This window comes from Pleurodeles waltl, chromosome 4_2 (genome assembly GCF_031143425.1).
Source record: "Pleurodeles waltl isolate 20211129_DDA chromosome 4_2, aPleWal1.hap1.20221129, whole genome shotgun sequence".
NCBI classification, from domain to species: Eukaryota; Metazoa; Chordata; class Amphibia; order Caudata; family Salamandridae; genus Pleurodeles; species Pleurodeles waltl.
Genome location: NC_090443.1, coordinates 809,602,614 through 809,629,695, shown reverse-complemented (window position 1 = coordinate 809,629,695; position 27,082 = coordinate 809,602,614). Strand labels below are relative to the sequence as shown.

Sequence of the window (27,082 nt, the reverse complement as noted above, 5' to 3'; positions counted from 1 at the left end):
ACTTATGGGATATGTAGGAAGCTGGCTATCTATGTAGTGTATCAGTGTAAGGGTATACCATGCAGATAGTCCAGTCGACCCTGATTGGCTTACAGGTCTTAAATTAATAATCCAAAATGTTCTGTTTATGGTAGTGTGGACGAGCAGTTTAGGCTTTTCAGGGGGTAGTGCTAAGCATTTGTTGTACACTCTGAGTCAATAAATGAGACACACTCAAGAAGCAACTCGAGACCAATTTAGAAAAATAACATAGATTTTTTTTGTTTTTTATATATATTAATTTAGACACCAAGATCTTCAAGATCAGGTACCTGCTTTTCGGGATAGTGATGGTTAGAAATGCAGAAAGTACATGAACCTCAAACGTGGCAGTGTTATCCTGTGGAGAAAACATACACCTCATAGGGTCACTTCCAAACGACTTTCATGTGTGATCGTCTGGACTTAAGGTAAGTAGTGGTCAAGGTCCGTAGAATCACCACCAGTTTTGGGTTTCCTGCCCTGGTGTTTCCAGGTGCAGAGGTGTGCCGGTTGCAAGAGTATCCTCAAATGCACCCGTCAAAGTCATTGGGGAACAGTACCTGTAGAAAGAAGGCTGCAGGTGTGAACTGGGTTACCAGTCCGGCAGAACCCAACAGGGTCTCTGCTCACGAGGGTCTCAGGACCACAGAGAGAAATTGATTCTCTTGAGACTGGGTTGGAGAGCTCGGGGGCAGAGGTGGTTTTTCCAGCTGGTCACTGGTGTTATAGGTTCTCACTTCTTGGGGTTGACCTGGAGATTGGTGCAGGGGGCGGTAAACAAGACAGTAGGACCACTCCTGGTGCTGGCCTTAATGATGCTGACTTCCCTTGTCGTTAGGTGGGTCTTGGTCTCTAGACTGGACACTAAATAAGTCATTGTGCTTGCAGTTGGCTTGGGGTACACCGGGAGTTGTGCAGGGAGGCTCTGGGCAGGCTCTGCATCTCAAAAATAGGCTAGGTCGATGGGGCTGCACTTCTGGGTGTACGGGATCCTCTTCCTGGCGAGTTGGTCCCTCGGTGGACCAGATAGCAAAATGCAGAACCAGTCTGTCACGGTTGGTGCCTGCTGGTGCAGGGAAGTGACTACTCCACTCCAAGCAAGATGCAGGCTGGTTGGTTAAGTATTGACAGGCCTCCAAGGCTTTTGGAGGATGCACAGCTGCAGAATGAGCCTGGTCTTTGCAATTACCGGGACTGGAGCAGGTAGTCTGTGTTTGGCGCTGAAGTCCTCAGCTGGTCCACAGTTCTTGGGCAGCTCGGCTCTTTGCTATCCTTCTTCTTTAGTCAGTCGAATCGGAGTTCCTGGTGTCAGGGGGCCACCTAAATACTCAATTTAGGGACGTTTAGGGGAGTGTAGGGTAGTAGCCAATGGGCTACTTAGCCCTAGGTTGACTATACCCCCTATATGACCACTTTCTGTGTGGAGTGGGCATAACTCTGTCCCAGAGTTCCTAATTCCACCCCCCAAAAAATGGTGGAGCCCTTTATTTGTGGAGCACATCAGGCAGCCGATCATAGGTGTGTGAATAGCCTGGTAGTGCAACACTACTTGCATAGCTAATTTCCCGCCTGTCCTAGTGCCAAATGGGCCTTAGGGCAGGGGGTGGCATTTCGCAGGTCTGGGGGAAATGTGGGTTGCAGGGGTGTTGTGGGAGTCAGAAACGTGTCTATGGTGGTAGGCTGGTTGATACCAGTCTCTCAGCACACTAGAGGATTAGTGGGTTTCAGGGGGCATTTCTAAGGTGCCCTCTGGGTGCTTGTCATAATAAATCTAATACTGGCATCAATATGGATTTATTAAGATAAGATGTTTGATACCAAACACCATAGGTTTCAATGAAACTATTATGTAGCTGGGTAACTCCCAGGGACCTTCTTTAGTACCCATGCACTAGGTACCATGGGTACTATTTACTAGGGACCTTCAGGGGTGCTAAAGTTTCTGCAAATTGTGTTACATTTGAGTATTTTGTTTTTAGGGGAAAGAACACTGGCACTGGACTCTGGTTAGCGGGTTTCAGTGCACTGTCAAAGTCGAAAACTAGCATCCAGTAGTTAATATAGGGGCAAAATGACACTGATATATGGTTACGAGTGAAAATAGGAGATGGTAATAAGCTCATGCAAAAAATGTATATGTCATCCGGTCTAAAGCAAGTGTGGGTTTTTCGTCCCCTTGCTTTTCAGTCTCTGTATTTGAGACTTGTCAGAGCTTGACATGGTAAGTGCACATCCATCCTAACTCGGAAGCTTTTTGCTGTCAAACATACTATATTCCGGTTCTTTGCTCTTAACAAGTACGACAAGTGTGAGAGACTAGAAACTCCTTCATGCTCCTTACATTTTTACATCGCAGAACAAATTGGAGATTGACTTAAAAAAAACTAAAGCAATGAAATTCAACAAACAAATCCCTGATGAATGGCACATTAAAGGATGTTGCCTTGTAACTGAAACACAACATAAATATCTTGACATGATACTTTGCTCCAGGAGCAGCTTTGCAGCCCACATTGAGGTAAGGAAATCAAAGGCAGCCTCCTTGTCTCAGGATTTTATACTGCCCAGACTTTTACAGGGCCCAATACTTGGCTCGCAATTGGTAGCAATAATGGCGAAGCTTCTCTTGACCATCACGTATGGTTGCAGCTAAACCCAATCCTCTGGCCCATTGCACCTGGCTAGAAATGAGCACCCTGCATGCTGAGTCACCCTTCAGATGTTTTTTAGGCTGAATCCTTACAGGCCCTGGAAGGTGGTGACCTCTGGAAAACTCCAGTGTCAGCCAATGAGTTCAAAAGGCTTGTGTAAAAAGTGGCTAGAAGTCTGACCTTGATGGAGACAAAGCGATGTTTGCCAAGTGTGTCCACACCTGGCAAGTTATGAACAGCTACACAGGCTTGAAACCTCAATCTTACCTTGATATAGGTTATTCAAACTACATCAAACACACATTTTTGCATTACCTGTTTGGTGATCAACCAAGGCTAGACAAAATGGCTAAAAAGAACCCCAAAATTTGCAGCATGCAGACTGTGGTTCAACAAAAGTGGCTATGATCCATATACGTTGTGTCAGCCCAGCTATGTTAACAGCCCTTAGAACCATGCTACGAGAGCCAGTCAATTAAGGAACCGTCTGAACCTGCTGGCAAGCCCTCATTGCATCACTAAACCCAGAAAACATCCAATGAAACCTACGGTTTGTGAAATTTCTGGCAATTTTTTAAGCCAAATTAAAGGATCTACGTTGCTTTATACAATAAGTACTGTCAGGATGTAAGATCTGCAGACATTTGAAAGTTGTCCAACTTCACATGAATAAGGGTCTGTGATTATTGTAACAGTGTTTTGGTCCCACAAAATGCCCTTTAGAGATCTGTGCTGTAGCAGCCCAGAATTCACTTTATCAACATCTGCACTTTATCCTATGTGACAGTCAGGCTCCTGTTTGTGGATGAACAAACAATCGGAAGGTGTTGGAACATCACATGAATAAGAACGTGTGATTACTCTAATATGATGTTTTGATCCTACAAAGTTCCCTTTTGAGAAATGGTAATCTGTCAGCCCCCTCTCTTCCCATGTAGTTTATTAACACTTGAACTGTTTCTCATTGAACCGCAATGTGTGATTACTGTAATACTGTAGCTTTGGTCCCACACAGCACCCTCCTCAGTGCACTTTATTAACATCTGCACCTTATCTTATCAAATTCATATGTTTTTTTAAGGGCCCCAATAAGTTAATTGCTTTAATATAACCCAAGCTCATTTGTGATCAGAGTTTTTTTTATAATTAAACAATGTGTGAAGCTGAATATTTTTTTTAATGTGTACTGTGTATCTAATTTTATTTGTTGCATGTGATGCTTTTAATTAGCTAAATACTTTCAATAAAATTGATATTGAAGTTTCTTCTTTATGAAGTTTGTGACCCAATTTCCAACCACCACCATCCTCCTGGGACATTTAGACAAGGACTGATACTGATACATTTATCATTTAGCCAGAGAATTCAGAAGGACTTTTCTCTCCTCATCTTTTATTTCATCCCTCCTTAATTTTCCTTATACAATTAAAACAAAATCTATAGTTCCCCTTGCTTTTTAATGACCCCCACCCCTTTGAAACTTTCACCACGGTTTAGCTGCTTATATCAGGCTTGAGTGCTCTACTAACTGCAGCCAGCAACATTGAAAAACTGCCGATTGTTTCACACTCCCTTTTCTGTTCCCAACTTTCTTGATCCCTTCCTGAATAAGCATGATTTTTGTGACAGTTTGACACTTTCATATTGCCATTGAACGCTCATTTTTCTACAAGCTATTTTCATGGATTAGCCATTCTGATGGTGTATTTAACACATGATGCCCCACTTACTCGATCCCCCTGTAAATAAAGACAGGTCTATGCTCTTTAAGAGGGACAATCACATAATGTTCTTTTGCTGGGTGTCACATGTCAGGATCAAGATGTCTTGTATTTCTGCAGTTTAATTACTTAATCCAGCATATCTATTACTCCATGCTTACGCTTTTAAATACCATGAAGTAGCTTATCATCCTTTCCTACCAGCACGCAACACAATTTCCTAACGTTATTGGTTTTTGGCCCAGGTGTCAGACGACTTACAATGCTATTGTTTTGCACTGGCATTTTGGATCACATTGGACACTTAAGATGAGAAGATGCAGTTGCACATGGTGGTAGTATTAGAATGACATGGACTGATGAATGTTAAATAATTTTTAATAATTGAATGAGGTTTTCAACATCGAAGAGAATTTCTGCTGACAATCTCAACACCGAACAACGGGCGGCTGAGTAAAGAGAAGAAGAAAAAGCTTGAGGCCAAAATGGAGATTCTTTTATGGAAACGCAAAGAATTTGCCGAAAGTCTGAAAGAGTTTGGAATTTCAAAGTTCCCTTGACGACAAAGGAGCAGGGAAAGTTAGGTGTCAAAGAAATCGAGCCACCAGTGCCACACCTGGAAGAAGAAGAAGAAGAAGAAATCTTTTATGAAGAGGAAGAGAAATATGTTTTGTGAAATAAATTCACAAGTCTCTTCTTGTAAGAGGCTGATTTTCTACAAGATAGAATACAAGGATTCGGATTATGCTTCTAGATAGCATTTTATTCATTGCAGTGGGTCACTTCCATAGAGTGTCAAAAAGATCACAGTTTGGCCAAAGCAACTGACCTTTCCCTCAGACTTTGATGTATTTTATTGCAATCTCCCCCTCCCCCCACTTTACCACACTATACATGCGTCATCATTTCCAAACACGTTCAAGCAAACAGTTCCCGTAACACCTTTGAACCACAAGAACAGGGTGTTCAAACACAGAGATAACATTTCTAGAACATAGGGCGGTTTAACCCATTTGCAAAGTTTCAAGAGCAACTCTAAGAAACCAACACATCTGCAAGAAATGAAATTAAACAGGTGATGAAGGCATACAATTTTGTTCGTAGCACAGAACAAATGGAACTGAAATGTTAGACAAAATGGAGCCCTCACGCCAAGCTAATCCATTTTACGCAAACCGCCCTTTTTGCCGTGAGGTGAACATTTTGTACCATTCACGTTATAGAAACGTCGCCAATATGAGTAAACAAATAAAAATCAGTGCAGCAAATAGTATGATACCCCGTCCTTTCTTTGTTTATCACCTTTTTCTCCACAGAGATATTGTGATACCTAGCCATTTTCCCTATCTACTCTAACAGACAAAAGATATAATAATCCCCGGTGTCCTTTACTTCCAAGCGTCACTGGCAAGCTTATGTACTGGTCCGGACGCTGGCGGTGTAGACCTCGGGCTTGGGGTGCAGTCCCTCCTGGGATGGTTTCTTCCTTTAAGTCTCTTTATAGTTCAACCATACCCTGTTCCTCAAATCGTATCTATGTCTATATATCTCAGAATCAAAAGATTCAAGGGGAGAAGAAGAATTTTCAGCTGGTGTCTTCATTTCACCATTTAAAATCACTTCACCATTCCCAAAAGGAACTTGGTACGGAATGTGCTCAGTCTCGGTATCTGGACAATTGTCTGATACCCACTGGTCACAAGGTAAAGGCAAAGGTTTTTTTTTTTTTCTTTTTTTTTTTAAATGTGATGCATGAATCCAGTTCTTCTTCCCATCACATTTCATAGCATTCTGGGTGGGCAGGAGAACTTGCAGGGGCCCCTTCCACCTGGGTTCAAGGCTCCTTTTTTGGAAATTCCTTACAAAGATCCAATCTCCTGGCTTGATGAAGTGTCCAGAGCCCTCAAGTCTCCTGAGCTGTGCCTCTTTGACCTTTTCATGGATAGAACCCAATTGTTCAGTTAACTACACAAGGTACATATTACCACCAGCATATACCTTTTCTTGTTCACTGGTTCCATTTCTACAAAATCCATTCACAGGACTTCGAATGGCAAGTCCAGTGATACAAAATTTCCTTTAGGGACAAGAGTACCTTTTCCTACATTGTATGTCTGGCATATGATGCATCTTTGTACATGAGAATGTGCATACTTGGGATCAAGTATGGCATAACAAGACAATACCAATGTATTCACAATTCCTTGCGAGCTAACGTGTGCATGTACATGTGCTGAGGAAACTATGGCATTCACATAAGCATTAGGTAACATCCAGCTCCTTTTCTTTATCTATCCATCATCCTTCACTATATTTCCTCCGAAGTAGGTGCGTACTGCATACACTTTACACAATCTATTGTCTGGTTCATCATGTCAACTTCTGGTAACCATCTAACTGTCCCTGTCAAATAGATGATACTGTACTCAGCTTGTGCAGTATTTTTCGCTGTCCTGTCTGCAAATGCATTTCCTTTGCTTACATCATTCTCAATTTTCTTGTGAACTGAACATTTTACCACAGCCAATTTATCCGGTAACGTTCAAGCATTTAATAACCTTACAGTGAATTCATCATGATGTATTTGTGTTCCAATTTTGAGTAGGAACCATCGACATACAATTTGCCATCCCTCTCTTCCAATGGGCAGTCAGTGAGGTGCACTCTACATTTGGTCTATTGTTCTGATAGTACAGTCATGTATTTCTTCTGGTAACTCTTCATTAAGTAAAAGTAACATAGTTGCCGGGTTCAAAACATTACGTCTCCATATTGAGATATGCAGAGAAAACAAAGTGAGTTCGTAGCCTGTCAACCTAGCATTTGTCAAATGTTGTCTGTGTTTTATTCAGTAGGACATCTACAGCATGCGGTACCATCACTGTTAATGGATGTCCAAGTACATATACATCACTCAGTTTTACTGCTGTCACCACTACTGCTACAGTCCTGAGAAAACGTGGCAGTGGTCGTGCTACTGGGTCTAAACTGGACGAAAAATAAGCACATGGTCTGTTTTTGTCTCCGTGTGATTGTGTCAATAATGCAAGACTGCAACCTTCTTTTTCATGTCCAACTAGGGTAAATGGTTTCTGATAATCTGGGGTGGCTAACACAGATGCATTATACAAAGCCTTTTTCAATTCACAGAAGGCTCTTTCATATTCATCATTCCAAGTGTTTGGTACATGTGCATCTTTGAGAGTGAGGGCAACCGAAGGTTTCGCTATGAGGAAATAATTAGGTATCCATTGTCTGCAATATGAGGTAATACATATAAAACCTCAAACATCTTTCTGTGTTTGTGGGTGTTGTAAATTGCTAATTATTTATATTCTTTGTAAGTCTAGCCTTCTTCCCCCCCTGCGACAGGAGGTGCCTTAAATAAAACACCTCCTGTTGACAATATTGCAACTTGGATAGGGAGACCCTTTTTTTTTTTTTCCATGTGTGGCTAAATGTGACAGCAATTCTGATGTGGCCTGTTCACATTGTTCAAGTATGTCAGGTGCAATGAGGAGCCCATCAATGTATTGTAAAAGAACATTGCCATCTGGGAATTTGAAAGTGTCCAATTGTCTTTTTAGAGCGCAATGGATGTACTACATAAACATCATTTAAATATTTTACAGGGGAAAAAGTTGGCAGTGGGTGAAATTATGTGAACAGTGTAGTGATATCTGGTGTACAACTGGGTATTGTGGTACTACTATCTTGTTAATAACTTGCAGGTCAATAACTAATCTATATTCTGTCTGTTGTCCAGTGGGACTTTTCTTGATGACTGGAAGTATGGAACTATTACAGAGACTACCATAACTCTCCTTCACAGTACCCTTATCAAGGAGGTCCTGTACTATGGAAAAAAGTCCTTCCTCAGCATCAGGGAATAATGTGTATTGTGGTATGAGGGGTAAGGATACGCCTTCTTTAACGCGTATCCTGACTTGTTCCATGTTTATGAATCCCTAATCTTTTTTTTTTCCTGTAGCTCAGAGAGACGGCTTTATTTGTGACAACTGTTGGGTAAATTAGATGCGAAAAGGACAAGGTAACTCTTTGAAATGGAAGTATTAACAATTCTCACAGATACTCCATCAGGGGAACAATAAATATGAGCATGCACTTTCTTTAACAAACCCAACCCTAACAAACGTTTGTCACAGGCTTCAGTGAAAAATCAGTGAATGGGGAAAACTGTAAGGTCCAATAGTAACATCCAAAGGCTTTGATATGGGGCTTCGTACGGGCATTGCAGCAAATTCAAGTGAAGTATTAATAGACCCAGAGAGGGGAGCCCCAGGAAAATGGCTGTGGATGGCAGAGGTGCTGGTAACTCCAGTGTCTAACAAAAAGGCTGCTCTTCACCACACAACTGCATGTCTACATACGGTCCCCGCTGACCTACTGGAATTGCCAATCTCCCTTCTCCCTCTCATGGGCATCCCTAGTCCATATTGCATGTTTGGTCATCTACCACATATGATCTGTCCATGTGTGTTTTATCAAAGTGATTAGAGCGCATCTGTTGTTGAGAATGTGCATCAAAATCTTGTTTAGATCGTTCACCTCTTCCTCCCTGTTTTCTCCTATTTCCCATTCCTCTCTGCATTCCTTGGCCAGAATTTTGTAGTTCTGGGCAAGTATCTTTCCAATGCCCTTCTTGTTTACAATATGCACAGGTATTATATCCCATGACTCTCATTCCCTGTTGCGCAGGAGTATTTGTTTGTCCTCTGCCAACCCACTGTCCACGTCCTCTTGCCCTCTTCATCTGTCCTGTACCTTGGGCCTGATTAAGGAAGCCTGTGGCATTAATGATTTTGTTTTCAAATCCTTTTTTTTCTTATCACAAACCTCTTTCTTGTTTTTGAACACATTTTCATAACATGTGGCCATAACTAGGAGTTCTGACTGGCTCTTAGTTGGTCATGTATTTTCAGTATTTTAAATAATCACAGAGGTCCTTTTGCATGTTATTAATGAATTTATCTGCAAATATTTGTTGGCCAGTCTGCTCCTCATCTGCCTTTATTCCGTCAATAGGGGCCATATTAAACATTCCCCCTTGATCCATTTAGACATCAAGTCCAAAAGACAATGTTGCTAAAAATCATTATACTTTTGAAATTCATGTAAAATGATGGCTGAATTTATAAATGGAGCATCCGTCATTCACCTGTTTCAGTGACCGGCAAGGCCACTCCATTTGTTCGAGATCTACTTATTCTTTCTCCTTCAGAGAGGAGACCATTTTGCAAACTAATGCAAGAAAACCTTACCGTGGGGTCCTTCAGAACAATACATGCAGTGGTGTCTGAAGTGTGTCCCACAGAGGGGGGCCTGTGTCCCTTCTTGTATTTCTTATATTTAAAACTGTTACTAATGTATGGTGACTGTTGTGGAGTATAAGAAATAGTTCCTTGTTGCATGTTAGAATGAATCTGTGGAGTCACCATTATACTTTGAGTACTATTCAATTGAGGTATTCCTCCCATTGTAGTGTTTAGTATAGCAGCATTTTGTGTAATTTGTGTGGGGACTGGGCTGGGAGGAATATTTATAGTCTGGGCTGGGTTAAATATTTGAGGACCAAGAACCTGATGGCCAACATTGGGGACATTAGGGGCAGATCCAGGGGGGGAGGAAGAATAGTAACAAGAGGAAAGGGATTAGGGATATTAACGTTAACATTTTGCACTGGAGCATTGGGCTGGATGGGAACATAAGGCGGAGTACTGTCGAAAATATTCTCCAACAATTCGTCCTGTGTAGTCCCTAGTCGTATGTCATTTTCTGACCGATACATTTTATTTGTAGTCATTCTAAGTTCCCTGTCTTCCTCTTTTAACATCACTACATTCTTTCAGTTTCAAGGCTGACTGTTTTTTATTATTTTTAATTTTTATTTTTCATATTCCTGGCCTTTCTTATGGCCCTTTTTCTAGTCTCTTTTTCCAAGGTCTAATAACTGTCCCACATTGTCTGTCTAACATTTTTCTTAAATAATGTCTGTTGTAAAAAATTGAATTTGTCATTGTCAAAGGCTCCATTTAATGGCCACTGTCTGTCTCCCCCTTTCTTCGTATACTTGTGCCAAATTGGACCCCAGGGGGTCGGGCCCGCACCATATCTTTTTCATTACTATCCAGGCTGGACTACTTTCGGTTGGCACGGGTATAGACCCGTCATGGTGAAGAGTCCAGAAACCAGAACATCATTTAGAAATGCATTTCTTGAACTTACTCATGGTTGTCCTAAATGCGGAATTCACCTATGAAAAGGTCCCAAACAAGTCCCAAGATCAATTACCAAGATGAATATGATGTCAATACCAGGATACAAGTTACAAGTGACATAGAATAGTCTCACCAATTAGGTCGGGTCCGGATCCTCATAATCTTGAGGTCAAATGTCTTCTCAGCATACTACTGGGTCACAGTGGGAGAAATTCTTTACCGGGAATGGAAGTTGGGGACGTTAGATGGTAGCTGCAAGAAACCTGTCTTTTAGCAGGGCCCCCCCACAATCCACAGTCTCCAGTCTCCTTCCTTTGTCCCAGCCTTTTAGTCTGTCAAATTTCTCTCCATGAGTCCCTGTACGGACCACCAAGTTTGTGAAATAAATTTACAAGTCTCTTCTTGTAAGAGGCTGATTTTCTACCAGATATAATACAAGGATTCGGATTATGCTTCAAGATAGCATTTTATTCACTGCAGTGGGTCCCTTCCAAAGAATGTCAAAAAGGACACAGTTTGTCCAAAGCAGCTGACCTTTCCCTCAGCCTTTGTCTTTTATTGCAAAAAAAAAAAAAAAAACACATTACCACACTATACATGTGTCATAATTTCCAAACACGTTTAAACAAACAGTTCTTGTAACACCTTTGAACCACAAGAACAGGATGTTCAAACACAGAGATAACATTTCTAGAACATAGGGCGGTTTAACCCATTTGCAAAGTTTTGAAAGCAACTCCAAGAAACCAGCACATCTGCAAGAAATGAAATTAAACCGGTGATGAAGGCATACAATTTTGTTTGTAGAACAGAACAAATGGAACTGAAATGTTAGACAAAATGGAGCCCTCACGCCAAGTTAAGAAATCAATTTTCCACAGTTTCTGTATCGAGGTTCTGAGAGTTCACTCCGAGACTGACTTGCAGGGTTTAGAAATGGGATTATCTAAGGAAGGAGTGGATAGTTACCCTACAAACCATCACCACTATATGACATAGGCATGTACAACCAGGTGATAAAAATAACACCCTGGGGTACAAAAAGAGGAGGAGAAACCACAGGCATATTTCTTATTAGAGACTCTTTTACCCTGTCAATCCAGGAATCATTATCTGTCCATGCTACCAATAGTGTCAGACCAAGGAAGAGAGGCCTTCATTGAACCAGCCTCATGCAGAGCAATCACCCTGAGGGCAGAAAAGAACTATGAGTCCTCATCCAAAGATCCTGCATATATAAGGGGTTCGGTGACAGCTGATTCAATCACTAGAGCTTCAGCCAGGGAAAGGGCCAGCATCACATCAACATCAGGTCCTTTTCCAGACATGGAGAGCAAGCGGATGGGCCTCATGGGCCCGAAATTCTTATGAAGCGCTGCAAATCAATGGCACATCGCTAATTCAAACGCTCTGCTAAACCGCTATGCATACGAAAATCGGGATGAGATAGTGGAGTTAATGAAACATCTACGGCAACAATACAGGAAGAGGCAGCACACTTGGCAGAAGGGGGGCAAAAACATTGCCAACACCTGCCTAAATTCTGTACTAGACGCGGCAGGCCCATCCAGCAGACAAATGATGATGACTTTTGCACTATGTCACTTCTCATGGCTTAAAATATCAGGGTTCAAACCAGAGGTGCAGGTGAAAATTCTTAATGCCCTTTCAGCAGCGTAAAGCTATTTGGAAATGCAGTTGATGAGACTCTAAATCAACTGAATAAAACTACCAAGTTCATGGGAGCTCTTCAGTTCAAAGGGATCATGTAAAGAGGCACAGTTCCTTTAAGAAGCCAGTCAGGAAGGGCTAGCTTCCAATCAATTACTTTGCACCAATCATTCCAAGGAGGAAGTCAATCGACACAACCAAGACAAAGATGGCAGTACAATCAGGGCAGGCAGCCTTTTTAAGGCGGACACGTGGAAGAGAACTTTCACAAAGAGGAGGGGGTAACACCCTCAAATAAGTGACTTGTCAGCCCTTCAAGCACTCCCTCAAACAACATCACTGAGGAAGGAAAGCAAAGAACATCCTCCTACTCAAAACACCTGTAGGAGGAAGAATAAAAAACTTTGTTCAGGAGGGGAGAAAGATCACATAGGATAAATGGATTCTAAACGTAATACAATACAGATATTGCATAGAACCGTTAAGAACACTGCCACCAAAAAGACCGAAGACGAGAGCTCTTTCAAAGGAAGAAACAGTCAGGCTACTCAAGAAGGTGGAGGAGTTGCTGGAGAAAGATGCTATAGATCGGGGTCCAAGATTAGCAAACAAAAAAGGAAACTATTCAACTTATTTTTTAATCACAAAAGCAGATGAATCTCTACAGCCTATTTTAGACCTGAGATCTAGAAACAAATTCATAAAAATGACAACATTGTAAGAAGTTCTACCACAACTACAAATTTGTGATTTTATGGCAACAGTAGACTTAAATGATGCTTATTTGCATATCCCAGTGAATGCAAAACACAAGAAATATCTCAAAATTCGTGGTAGGCAAAAAACATTACCAATTCAAAGTCCTAGCCTTTGGAATAAAATCAGCCCTCAGGGTGTTCACAAAGTGCGGCAGTGGCAAGGCATCCTTATCTTATCTGGACGACTGGCTAATAAGAGCAAACTCCTGTACAAAATGCAAGGAACATGCACCACAAATGATAAACACTATTCACCTAGGGATTCTCCAAGGGAAGGTGTACCCCAGCGAGAAGAGAATCAAGACCCTATTGAACAGATCTCAGCACTACCAGAAGGGGCAAGGTCTGACAGTAAAGGCGGTGGGGAAGTTACTGGGAATGATTGCTTTCTGTAGCCCTTTGATCCCACATGGAAGACTTCACATGAGACCATTACAGGACTGGCTGCAAAATCAATGGTCACAGGCAATAGAGTTGGGAAGATCTAGTGGTTGTCACGCAGATGTTGGAGGAAGAGATGGCTTGGTGGAACGGAGCAAAGATAATTCAAGGGAAAACATTTCTACAAACAACTCTTACAGTGACCATCAGAACAGACGCTTCACATATGGGATGGGTACAAACATGGGCAGTCTCTGAGTACGAGGAGTGTGGAAAGTTCAGGAAGTGTTTCAACATATCAACATTTTGGAAGTAAAAACAGTGTTCATAGCCTCAAAAGCATTTCAGAAAGGGCTTTGGGGAAAGACAATTTTGATCCAAACTGACAATACAATATCCATGTTGTATATCAACAGATAGGAGGGAACACAATCCCTACCTCTATCCAAATTAGCACAAGAAATTTGGAGATGGACAGTCCAAAGAAAGATGGCACTGTTAACAGTGCATCTACCAGGAAAGAACAACCTTGAGGTGCAAATATTGAGCAGACACGCTTCAGGCTCTCATGAATGGGAACTCAACCAGTCAGTTTTTCAGAGGATGTTTCAGGAATGGGGAACTCCAGAAATAGATCTATTTGGGACACCTTTGAACACAAAATGCCAAAGCTTCACCTACAGACTGCCATACCACCATTTCCGGGGGAATGCACTTTCGATAAACTGGTTAGGGAGATTTGCGTATGCTTTTCCTCCCCAATACTGCTGATACATAGGATGATCAGAAAATGCAAGATCAGCAAAATAATATTAATTCTAATTGCATCACAATGGGTAAGACAAACAATGTTCCTAGAGCTGATCGAATTGGCATAGGGAAAATAATAAAACTACCAGTAATACAAGACCTATTTTCGATTGGAAAAAGGAAGGGTTCTACACTCGGAGCCAAAATCTTTGAAACTGGCAGCATGGCTCCTGAGGACTTAGTTTGGATACCTAAAGCTGCCAGAAAAAAGCAATGGCTATTTTTAGAGAAGCAAGGAAACGTACAACTAGAAAATGATATACCTCTAAACAGAGGAGATGCACACTGTGGTTTTATAAACAAGGACTTCTAAAAAAGAATACAAAAGAAAAGACTGTGTTAAAATATCTAACACATCTTCTTGAATGCAATTTAAGCTATACTTCTTTAAAGGTACGTTTAGCAGCCATAGCAGCTTACGCAAGAGGACACATAGAAGTTTTTTCACAACACCAGTAGTGGAAATGTTTTTGGAAGGAGCAAAGAAGATTGCCCCACCAAAGAGGGCACCAACTCCTATTTGGAACTTAAATGTGGTTCTCACAAGTTAATAAAGAGTCCCTTTGAACCTTTACATAAAGCAGATCTACAAATGCTCACTTCTAAAGTCTGCCTTTCTAGTGGCTATTTCTTCCCTATGTAGGGTAAGCAAAGTGTAGGAGCTCACCTTACAGGGGACATATTTTCAAATCCAAAAGTACAGAATTGTGCTCAGAACTGATCCTCAGTTCTTACCTAAATTTCACAATTCCACTTAAACCAAAATATACAAATACCAAGTTTCTTTCAAAATAAAAAATAAAAACGAAAAAAAATTGCACACACTAGATGCAAGACAGGAAGTAATTTTTTTATTGAGAAAACAAAGCCCTTCAGGAAAACAAAACAACTCTTTTTTTCCTTTACATTTTTCTAGGAAGACCAGTAACCAAGAATTAATTTGCAAGATGGATAGCACAAAGAATTCAACTATGTCACGAGAATGCAGGAAAATCATTTCAGTCAACTGCAGGAGCTCACTCAACGAGGAAAAAAGGAGCAACTATTGTCTTCCTAGCAAATACACCTTTACCAGACATTTGTATGGTTGCAGCATGGTCATCAGTTCACACTTTCACTAGACACTACTGCATAGAAGTACAAATGAATAAAGAAGCACAAGTGGGACAAAACGTTTTACAACATCTGTTTAGTAATCAATTTTCATCTTCAACCCAACCCCCTCAATAAGAACAAACCTTTATAGAGTTAACGCAGAGCATGTGAATCCAGAAAAGATTCATGCTGCAAAACGTAAAGTTTCCTACCTACCAGTGTAGTTTTGCAGCTTGAAGAATTTTTTAGATTCACAAGCGGCCCACCCACCCCTGCCAAGAAGATGAGAGGGAAAAAAAATTAATCTGAAGATGGTGACCAAAGGTGGGAACTTCCTGAGGAAGTGTGACAACGTCACAGGGGACCCCAAATGGAGGTACGTCGAAGTCCAACAATAACCAACATAAAAATAGAAGGGACAAAAGTTTTTGGAGACAATTCCGGACCCAACCACTAAATGGCAGAATAATGCACAGCATGTTAATCCGGAACATTCGTCAAGCTCTAAAACTACACCGATAGGTAAGAAACTCTGTCTAGAGTGTTATGTGCCCAGTGGTCTCTAACTACTATGGAATTACGTCACTGCCATTGACTGCATTTAGTTAATTGTATTGTCCTCAGCTTTCAGAAAGCCTTGGGGTCATTAGGGCCTTGGTGGCTTAAGGGACCAAGCGTGGCTGTATTTCAAGAAATAAATCTTGCTTGTTTAAGGAAACCATCTTGAAGTGTACTGATTTGCTCAGAAAATCACTCTAAGCATTCTTGGTTGAAATTCCACAGTTTAATTGCTCACCCACAATTGTGTGTTGAGGTGATTTACTGGAAGAAACCAGAAGCACTTCCTTCTAGGATTACAACGTTGTATCAGAAACTGGTGTTCATCTCTGTGTTTACCTTCATTGCACAAAGCGGAGTGATTTGAATCCAGGGGCAGCTCCTCCATAAGGGCGGAGGAGCGTCGCCCCTTCCACCCCGCCAGCAGCAACTGCCGCAAATCCTTTCACAAGGAAAGAATAATAAACTGAGTTTATTATCCTTTCCTTGTGAAAGGGGTGGGGCATTGGTGGAGACGAGCAGAGGGGAGTGCACAGTGCACTCCCCTCAGAGCGCATTTGTGTTTGGCCGGCAGTCTTGGGCCGGCCAAATACACATGCGCAGAGGGCTCTATCCAGCCAACAAGTTGCTGGGCTGGAGAGAGCCTGCACTAGCTCCCAGTCTGCCTGGGAGCTTCCTGGCTTTGAGCAGTGTCAGGATTGGCCGCAGGGCAGGCTGGGAGCCTATGCTTGCGTGCAGCAGAGGAGTGGAAGTAAAAAAAATTTTAATTTTATTTTTTTAAATGTTATTAATGGTCCCCGTGCCACCCAGCCCCCAGGAATCCCCGCGAGCCACAATGGTAAAACCCATATTTCACAGGGAATTCCTGAAGTATGAAAAATATTTCCGGGATCCCTGTGAAATATGAGGTTAATTTTAATTCCAATCAGCACCTATTTGATAGTTGCACCTTGAAAGGAAGTTTCATAAATCTGTCTCTTCCGCCTACAGTCAGAATATGTTTTTTTTAACAGAACTCGTGTTTTTTCCTAAACCTCTGTGTTCTTAACTACATAATTAAGTTCTGTTCTTTTCACTGCAGACTGTCAAAGACTAGTTCAGCATTCCACATACAATTTTTCTGTGTTTCAGAAAAACACCTTTTTCACACAGGTAACCTGCTGGCATTTCAGTCATTTACAAAGCGCTCAACCACTCAATTTATGATGTCACTAGACCCCCTTGATGGCAACACAGGACCATAGTACAGTTACCAGCTATGTGTCTGTATACATGTGTGTGTATACCACTATAGTTGACACTTGAGAGAGGAACTCATCTTCTCAGGTTTCAAAGCATATGTTGCACTGAGCTTTTTTTCTGGGAATCATGCACCATACTGTGAAGACCATACATGTAGATATACACTTGTTGTAGTTTCGATGTCAAATTGTCCCATTAGCCAGCACTTCCACCGTCTTTCCATTTTCACCTTTCTCGAGGTTTCACTTGGTAAAACGCTTTCTACATGCTAGCTAGCCCTCTCAATTATGGTACTTTAATTGTAAGCTACACTCAGTGAGCATACCTTTCACCTCACAGCTGTATCTCATTTTTTCATTCTAACGTCTGGTTGATCGTGTCAGTGTCATGATGATAAATGTCATTAGTGGTGCTTCAGTCTGAATCCTAATAGGTGACAGTCATTCTTAGATCACAGAGTCCGTATCATGCCACACAGCGCCACATTAATTTGAGTGGATCGACCACATTTGTTTAAGTACGGGAACCAGGTATCTCTCCAATGACCTTAAAGATCCCAAGGTAGGACTCTCCAATGAAAGAACTAACCACTGACCACATCCAAAAGATGGCTTTTCAGGACTGGTGTGCAGCTCTTTTGGGTCTTCAGCTGAGATCATAGCTCCTCTTTTTATCGAACTAGCATAGCTCTCATTTAGCTCTATCCTAATCGTTCCATGGTGGACCCAACCAGTTTGGCATATTTGACTGGCCCCAGAATGCTCCCCAAAGGAAAGCACTCAAAGGATTCACACACTTTTCTCTGTTCAATTATAAATTCTCAAAACACAAATCGTGTTCCTTGCCTGAATACACCCCTTTCGGAATGTTTTTTTTATCTGTGGGGACACTCAATCAATTCCTTCAATTTATAACATATGAAGTCTAAAAGAGGTTATGTAGATATTAAACTTAAAATAAGAGAAAGGAAATTACAAATGCTGTCTGTAGAAAATAGACAAAAAAGCATGTTTGGAACACACCAACTTTCACCCAAGAAGAATAACTAACAGTATTCATTATAGCAATATATGTGTACCATATAAATTAATATCAGAGGATGAACGTTTTGAAATTGAATAAAAGACTCATGCCAGATTTTCAAGCATGGAGATGTGGTTTCAAAATTCTAAAAAAATAAATTTTGATCACAATTATTTAAAAGAGTAGTAGAATTGAATGAAGTTAATTTGTGTTTAGCTTATTGCACAGTTTTAGACAAAGAATAGTTGAAAAATATTTGAACCTATAAAATGATAAAAGATTAAAATAAGCATTTTTAGGAAATGATGAGGTCTATTTAGAGGAAGGGTTATTGAAGGTCAGTTGTGTGTACAAAAGATTCAAGAAAAGACAAAACAGCCTATGTTAAACAATTAATGCGTAGGAACCTAGCCTTTTCTCAACTGTAGTTGTTGAAGCAACATAACCAGAGAGACTATACATGTTAAAAGGAGAAAAGCAATTCCAGTCCGAGAACGTCACACTTCTAATAGCTCTCATAGTGTACACTAGTTGTTGCCCATGTTGTTTATATTAGATAGCCCAAGCAACACACAAATAAAACAACAGTTGATGGTACTACTACATTGAATATTAGAATTGGTCATAAACAGACTCTTGTGGTGAGCTACATTATGTCTGGAATTTATTTATTTATAATTTAACTCGGATCCAGTTACAGATTGTGGCCAGTGTTTCTAAGCTGAGGGAATGGAAAATTGCTATTGAACCAAAAGTAAACATTTTGCGTTAATCATTACAGTAGATAAACACCGCATTGATTTGTTTTGCGTTTTACAAAGAAGAAATGGAATATATATATGAAATGAGAGAAACTGTTGGGTGAGGATGGTTTTGCCTCCAACAAAGCCCAATCAGATTATCCTCCCTAAATTTTCACAGCACTGCTTTTTGAAATCGAATACTACTGTAAAAACATGTTTATTTTTTTTCATCCTTTTTCAGTGACAAATTCTAAGAATTACGTTCATTTTAAATCACTTTTCTCTCACTTTAACGATGGACAATATAATGCAGCATAGCTAAGTCACTTTAGTATGATAGGTATTTTTGTACTGGTGAATAGCTTCACTTTTCCTAAGTTGACAAATGAGGTCTAATGTACTGATCTGAATAGAAAATATGCTATTGCTTTTCCCAGACATGTTTGTGTACGTTTTGGAGGTAAATTAGTTATTTAATTCCTGAGTGTGTGTAAATGGTTACATTACAGGGGGAAAATATAAAAGATTCATCTGGACAAGAGGATGAAGCACAGTCCTCCAACGATGACCGTGCTCAGCCTGTAGTTCCCCGTGATGCACCTCAATTGATCCGACCCCGGCGATGCAAGTATTTTGATCCAAGTATGCAGTGTTTGATGTAAAAAAAATGTGTATCATATTAGTCAGGTGTTTCACAACATGCTATATTTACATTTTTTATTTAGCTAAGGGTATATTACATTCCAACTAATTCAAGTGTGCTGAAAGGCTTGCATCTAGGCTTGTTACCTGCATGTAATTCAATTTAATTTGAATTATGTTAGATGTTGCAGTCTGTTTTAGAAGATCTACTGTTGCGTGACCATTTAGTATTCATTTGTGGTGATAATTAGCTTTTCGTCTTGTTGCCATGTATGATTTAAGTTGATATTGTTGTTTGATGACTCCTGTAGTGTGTCTGATTACAAATATGGTGGATGTTTTTTCATTTGTGCCTTCTGTGAAGGATTGTGCTGATCTGTCAGACTAATTGACAAGTAAATGAAATTGTGAAGGAGGCATCTGAGTATAAAAATGGTTGCAGTGCTTTTGACACATACTTTAATGTTTGTTGAATTGGATACAATACAAATATAGGTTGAAATGTAACTGTTCATATTTCACAAGTGCTGTAGCCCAGGCCATGAAGTCTTTCTTAGAGGCTATACATATTGCTGTACGAATCTTGCTCCAGTCAGTGTTGGCTCAGAGAATTTTGATTATTTGTGTCACGTACAGATGTTAGTGATGCACGCTGTAATCATTAAACAGCATCATAAGGTTTCTTGGCATCAAGGTGGAGGGACATGGTCCAGATAATTTCACCAAAAATGAGTGCAACAACTTTTGAGCATTGTAACTTTAAAGGCATCTTCATTTTTAATATCTTTACCCGAATAAGGCGGGCACCGTGCCACAACTTGAACTAATTAAAAAACGAAGCTCTGACCACAGCTTGTTACTTTTGCTTGCATTGTAACTGCTGTTGAGGATATTGTTCTTTTGTTCGCTTCATAGATTTAATGGAGAGTGAGTTTGGCCAGGGTCCATGATCACCCTATTTTTTCTTGATATAATGTTAAAAGTGCGTAGTGTTGCAAGATGCATTGCATCTACAAGTCACAGGAGTTTGAAGAAAAAAACTTTACATATGTCTCCAAGATGGTGTTGTGATATCTGAAAAGGCTTCCTTGTCTCCAAATTCAAGTTCAAGGAATGAAGTGGTTATGATATGTTGTAATATGGAACTCTTATTCCCTTAAATGTTTGTTGAAAAATGTTGGATCTGAAATTTCATAAATGGCTAAAAACATGGTTATTTCCGCTTTGTCTGTGGAAGACTCATAGCCCCCCCTTGAAGTACCATTTCACCCTGTCGTAGTAGATCCTCGTCAAAGATTACATAAGGCAGAAGTTTGTGTCAGAAGAGTTTTCAGTAGGCCACATGGCAATACTCAATAGCTCCCTTTGTATGTGTTCTTGCCACAAAGACTTGCTTGTGTTTTGCAAATGTTTTTCTAGCTGACATTTCTGTGCAGTGGGTTAGTGCTTTGGGTTTTCCTCTGGTTCTTTTCATGTGTAAAATGAGATGGCAAAGAGGCAAGTTGTTGACTTAAACTAAATGTTAAAAGTAGTACCAGCTGAACACTGAGTGAAAAAAGCATATTTTTTTGAGGTGCGACCCAAACAGTTCTGGAAACTGCAAGCAAGGGCATGAACACTTTGAGGAATCAAAAGTATTCTTTGATCCTGCTCTTGCCTAATTTGATAATAAACCTGTTTTCTAGATCATGAAATGGACGATGAATCTGATGAAGATGATGAATATATTCCTTCTGAAGACTGGAAAAAGGTAATTTAACACCTTCACCGTTTAAATAGACCACAGCATTGTAAATTCACATTTCTCAAAATAGTTTTATATTGCAGTTGTTGCAAAGTGACAATTTTTTTGGGTGGCCATTCCCAGTTTTTCACTTCTGTTTTGGACTTGCCTGCTGCCAATCCTGAACTTACCACTGATGTCTAGTGCCCATATATGTCCTCTGACCCCTAAAGCAGGTTGAAATTGGCTTAAACGCTGATTGGAGCATTTAACCTTCTTAAAAGGCCATAGTGTATGGTGAAGAAATACACCTAGGTCATAGAAAGTTAAATGCCATATGGAGTGCAGCACCTATTGTGCCATCCACTACAGTGGCACTGAAAACATGACTCAGCAGGTCTCTTTTACATAGTAGCAAGTCACCCCTATGTAGACCTGTACCCGTAAGACAGGGTGCATGGTAGCAAGGTATTTAAAAGCGGGATATGTTGAAAATAGATTGTCTTTTCCTTACAGTGACAAATCCCTAAAATCTATTTTCACTGTGGCAGACCTAGCTGTCCTATGCAGAAAAACAGAGTGCATATTAAAATGGTAATACTGCTATCCCGGAAATGAAAAACTAATCAAGTTACTATTTTTAATAGTTTTAAAAATCCTGTTCAGTGGTAGTCTGATTTCTAATAAATATTAAAGGAAAGTAACTTTTAGAAAGTTCTCTTTTCCCTGCCTGAGCCTTCAAGAGACTAACCAACAGTACCCTCTTACAGCTGACCAGACTGTAATTCACCAGAATAAGGTGTAAGTATGGTGTGAGATTCCTTCAAAGTGCTAAACTTTGGTTCAGTTTGATGGACATGTCAATCTGATTGGCAGGGATGAATTCTCTGAGCTCATTAGAACATTCAGCCTGGGGGTGTGGCCATGCTGTTGGCACAACAGTGTCAAATCCTGTCTGAGGCACAAATGTAAGAAGGTGTTTGCCTTTGAAACGAATTAAACAGGACTGGAACATACTTCTTTTGTGTAGCAAAGTGTATTATTGTATGGTGGGGTTGTATGAAATCACCATGTAATAATGTTACAATCCCTATCAGGTCCTCTTACCTTTCTTTAACAAAACCTTTAGCTCAGTCCTGGGTAGCTGTGGCACGGAGCAGTCCGGCTTAGACACAGGAACAAGTACAGAGCTATTTTAAGCAGCACAGCAGCAGGTAAGTATGAAACACAGCACAATAAGGTTCTAAACCAATTTATAAAAAATAGAATGTATTTTCATCTTAAATTAGACAGTAAAAATTCAAAAATCTTTGGAGAGGAATAGAGAAGTTTTTTTTAAAAAGAAGTACATTCTTTTAAGTTCCAATAAATCTTTGTAATCAGTGTTGCGGTTCCTGAGCCAATGGCTATTACTACTACAAATCCTCTCTTGTACTGGACACAACGGGTTGGGAGTGAGTCGCGGACCTCTTAGGTCCAGGGAGACAGTTAGTCTCAGGGTCCTCAAAGACGAATAATCCTGGATCGCGTTTCCATCAGAGTGTCCCTGATGATTGGGATATAGAATGATAAGAATGCTGTGAATATGCAGAGGATGCTCGACCTGTGGAAGAGATGTGGGGAGTATTCCTGGGGCTGCTCTGAGGTCTGTGAACTTCAGAGGCCGTATCTGGTTTTAGGATCCTATCTCCCATGATGGACCAGTGGAGTCAAATGCAGGTTCAATTGCCACTGGTCTCCAGTTAGTGGTCTTCTGCAGTTGCCCACTGGTGAGTCTAGGGTCCTATTCAATGACAGCCACTGGTTCCAGAGAATTGGGGACACCTCGGTCACCAACAGGTGCATTAACATACAGCAGAGGGCACTCCATACTCAGCAGCTGGGCTCTTACTGGTGCTGGCTTCCTTCAGCTTTTGTGTACCTGATGCTGAACAGTGAACTAGCTACCTAGATCTTTGAGTCACTTTTTCTGACCTGGCAAAAGTGGATTCTTTCTCCATAAGTGGACACTGCAGGGATAGTCCTCTTTGCGAGTCCCAGGAGTTCAGCCAGCCTGTCTGCCTACATAGAAGAGTGAGCAGGCAAAGATGTGTTCTTGATTTGCTTCTCTAAGGTGGTAGCCTGTTTGTAGCTTGGCCATCAGTGGCCACCACTCATTAGTCATCCTGCTGGAGGAGTTCACGCCTCCTTCCTTCAGTAGTTGTTTGTTCCCTGTTCCTGGAAACACTTCAAAGGAGGGGGCAGCACGTTGTCTCTGGTGCTGCAGAAAGACAGGAAAGTCTACCAAAAGTGGTGATTTTTCTAAAGTCACCTTCCTATTAAATGTTACTTTAAATCTGATCTCAGTGATGAGTCCGATTTAATGTCATGATTAATCTGATACCTTAAAGTAATATCTTTGGTAGTCCCAAATGGAAGTTAGCACTTAGCACAGTGGCTGGGGAAACCCCATGATAGCCAATGGGACCACTTGGCTTGGTACAATGAAAACAGCAGTTTGGGGTTTTCACTTTCAGGGCATGTTAAACACAAAACATATATGTCCTTTTTCTTACGAAGCACCTGCCTGGTGGCTGACCAAGGCCTTCCCTAAGGGTGGCTTAGTGATATTAAAAAGGAAGGTATTGACCTCACTAAAGGGCTTATTGTGCCACATCAAGTTGGCGCGTTTAAAGCTGAACGACTGGGCTGTAGTAGCAGGCCCAGAGTCACGTTTCACCCCATCACAGAAATGGTGGCACAATAAAGTGCTGCAGTCCACTAGTGACACTTAACTTACTTGCCCAATATACCTCTTGTACCTTATATTAGGACTTCTAAGTATGTTAAATGATCAACTGTATACCTACTTGAGAAGTTGGAGCACCTGCACTGGGTTCTGGACAACTGTGCCCAGTGCACTACAGAGTCAAAAACACAGCAGCATCACTCCCAAAACTGATCCTTTCCTACATTGTGTATCCCTGGTCTGACTGCTGTAGGGTTCAGCTTTTGTTTTTACCAGACTCTGTCTGTTTTGTGTGACCAAGGGTGTTCTTCAAACTGGATTTTAGTGGGATTTCCCTATGGCACTTCCATACACCATCCAGCCCAAGTTTAGTGTGCCTGAGGACTTTGACCAACTTGGATTTGTCCTGACACATTGCATTTTAGGCCTGTTTTATGAAGCCAAACAGAAACTACTAAAAAAAAGTCACCCAGTGTCTGACAACATCTACTCCATTGGTCAGCGAGGAGTATCATAGGGTGTCCCCTACCGTAGGCTGGTGAATCCTACAAAGCTGGACCATCTCAGAACAAATACAAAAGGACAAAACCTGATGTCTTTCACCTGAGAGGACCCCTGAAGGGCTGGACCTACTCCCTTTTGACAAAGATGTGTGGCACCAATGGTTAGTTGGCTAACCCCTGTGTGGCTACAGGAACATAACAACAGGAGGCAACAAGACATGGACTCAACTTTACTGGTGGCCTGTCCCTGACACCCTGAGAGTCTCTAAACACTCTCCCCTGAGGCCCTTTGGGGATGAGCAGGGGGTCGGGTGGGGGGTTGTCTTAGAAGGAGCTTTTCTTCTGTAGCTCCTGTGGAAAGTGTCTGACCGGCAGTTCCATAGTGTCAGTTTGAATTTCTGCTTTGTTCGTGTCAAGGCTCCCAGCATCATTCTGCACTGGGTCATTTTAGCAAGAAATCTCCAGAACTCTAGCAGGGTCAACCTGCTTCAAGTATCCAGTCTTGAGGTCCATGAACAGCAGCTGTAATTTCATCTGCGACCTGCTCAGGGAGAGCTTTCACTCTCAAACAGTGCGCTGGGACTTAGACACGCTTTCAACTTTTTGACTTCCAGAATTTAATCTGAACCAATCCACTTGGTGTATGTGACCTGGGTTCTAACACAGTCGGCCTGAAATTGCACCTACATCCTGGCCTACTGCACCCCTTGACTTACATTGGGTGCTTTATTTTTCTTGGCGCTATTTTCATGTAAAGCTTCAAAAATCCATAAATTCGGTTTAACTTTGGATTTATGTCTTTTGGTCTTGTTTTACTCAGTTTTTCTTTTTAATTTAAAATCAGGTTCCTACTGTGGATGCGCCGCTTAAATACTTTATACATTGCTTTTGATTTAAGCCTGAATGGTTTGTGCCACATTATCGGGGACTGAGCACAGGTTTATTTTATTGGGGTGACAACTAGCAGGTGGGGGCCTTATCCTTTGAGATGGACACTTGTTCATCCCAAATAATAATCTACTTTCCTACAGCAGTGTAATGATTTATGAAACATGCCTCATTAATGGCTCTGAGGATCTAAATTTGTTTCTGTATAGACCATGCACAAAACAAGAATTCCTGTGCCCCTTATTTGTGTCTGAGTGATCTCTGTGGCCTAATGTAAGATGTATAATGGTGATCCTCTTTCTAGAGAAAGTAAGTAATATTGCCAATGCCCCTTAACATGAGCCTTTTCTTTTTGGCTTTCCTTCCTGGCCATGACCTGGTATAGAACATATGAGCTAGATATTAAAAATGTTTTCATTGTTTCATATTGCTGTTTAGCATGGTACGTTGAGAAAATTCAAAACGTATAAAACTTTCCAAAAGTAACCACTGCTTTCTAAAATGTTGCCCTTTTTGTATGTCGGCACCAGGAAATCATGGTGGGCTCTATGTTTCAAGCTGAAATCCCAGTTGGTATGTGCAAATACAGAGAGACAGAAAAAGGTAAGTTTTAACTTGGAGAATTAAGTAGTCTGTGAATTGAGATATATACATATATATACATATCATATGTTAACACTGGGCTCACAGATATATTCGATTGTCTCCTAAACTGTGTAGTCTTGTACTCTTGCCTTGTTATAGATGGGTAACAGAGGCACAACAGTTACTATCCAAATTTATTGATGGACTGAAAGCAAGTTAGTAATATATATGCTTGTATAGCTCTTCTGTACATATGGTTGCAAGCAACTGTGCATTGTAATGATAACATCATTAAACTTACAGTCTAAGGGGGGGGGGTGCTTTGCAGCACAAGATGTGCACCATTCTTCAGTGCTTCCACAACCACTAACCTAAGACATAGTGGCATGGACTGCATGCATCCTGCAGGAGGACAAAGGTTTGCTGCAGAAAATGCGATTGATAATATATTGAGGTCGTGACTATAGGAAGCTGGCTTGGTGTTTGGTGAGCACCTATGGTGTTATCACCTTATACCAGGTGCAAGTATTCCCTATTAGTGAGGTGTAGTCAGTGTCTAAGAAGCCAGGATCTCTAGAGGTAGCTGTGGATGAGCAGACAAGACTTATCTAGGAGACATGCAAAGCTTATGCCATACTACTTGTAGTCACACAGCACTTGCACACATGAAAGAACCACACAGTTTTACAAAAATAAAGGTACTTTATTAGGGTAACACAAATACCAAAATTCTGTATAGGCAATACTCTACTAGCAGGTGAGTAAACACACTATATTATATACCTTAGTAATCAGGAATGGGCATAGAAAACAATAGAAACCAGTGAAATGACAATAAACAATAGAGACCCTAGGGGGAACCAAACCATATACTAAAAAAAATGGAATGCGAAAGGCAGACCCCCCATCCAGGTAAGTAGAATTTGTAGAGGGGAGCTGGAGGAAATAGGAACCCCAAAAGGTAAGTACCAGAGTGCCCCCCCCAGCGACCAGGAGAGAAGAGGTAAGTACCTGTTTTTTTCCAAACCCGCAGTTAAACTTTGTAAAAGGACTGGGAAAGACTGGAAGAAACAGAAGATGGAAACTGACAGAAGAGGACC

General features: G+C 40.9%; 1 protein-coding gene across 7 annotated transcripts in view; it reads left to right on the top strand.

Moving 5' to 3' along the window:
• The window catches only part of MIER1 (MIER1 transcriptional regulator), a 346,656-nt gene that overhangs the window by 148,362 nt on the left and 171,212 nt on the right, over window positions 1-27,082 (top strand). For 4 of the 7 annotated variants that reach the window (XM_069232475.1, XM_069232481.1, XM_069232477.1 and 1 more), the window contains 3 exons: window positions 19,423-19,555; window positions 21,241-21,305; window positions 25,928-26,000. In XM_069232475.1, the coding sequence (XP_069088576.1) occupies window positions 19,423-19,555; window positions 21,241-21,305; window positions 25,928-26,000 (271 nt within the window). The remainder of the gene's footprint in view (window positions 1-19,422; window positions 19,556-21,240; window positions 21,306-25,927; window positions 26,001-27,082) is intronic. The other 3 variants (XM_069232476.1, XM_069232479.1, XM_069232480.1) reach the window with 1 other exon arrangement.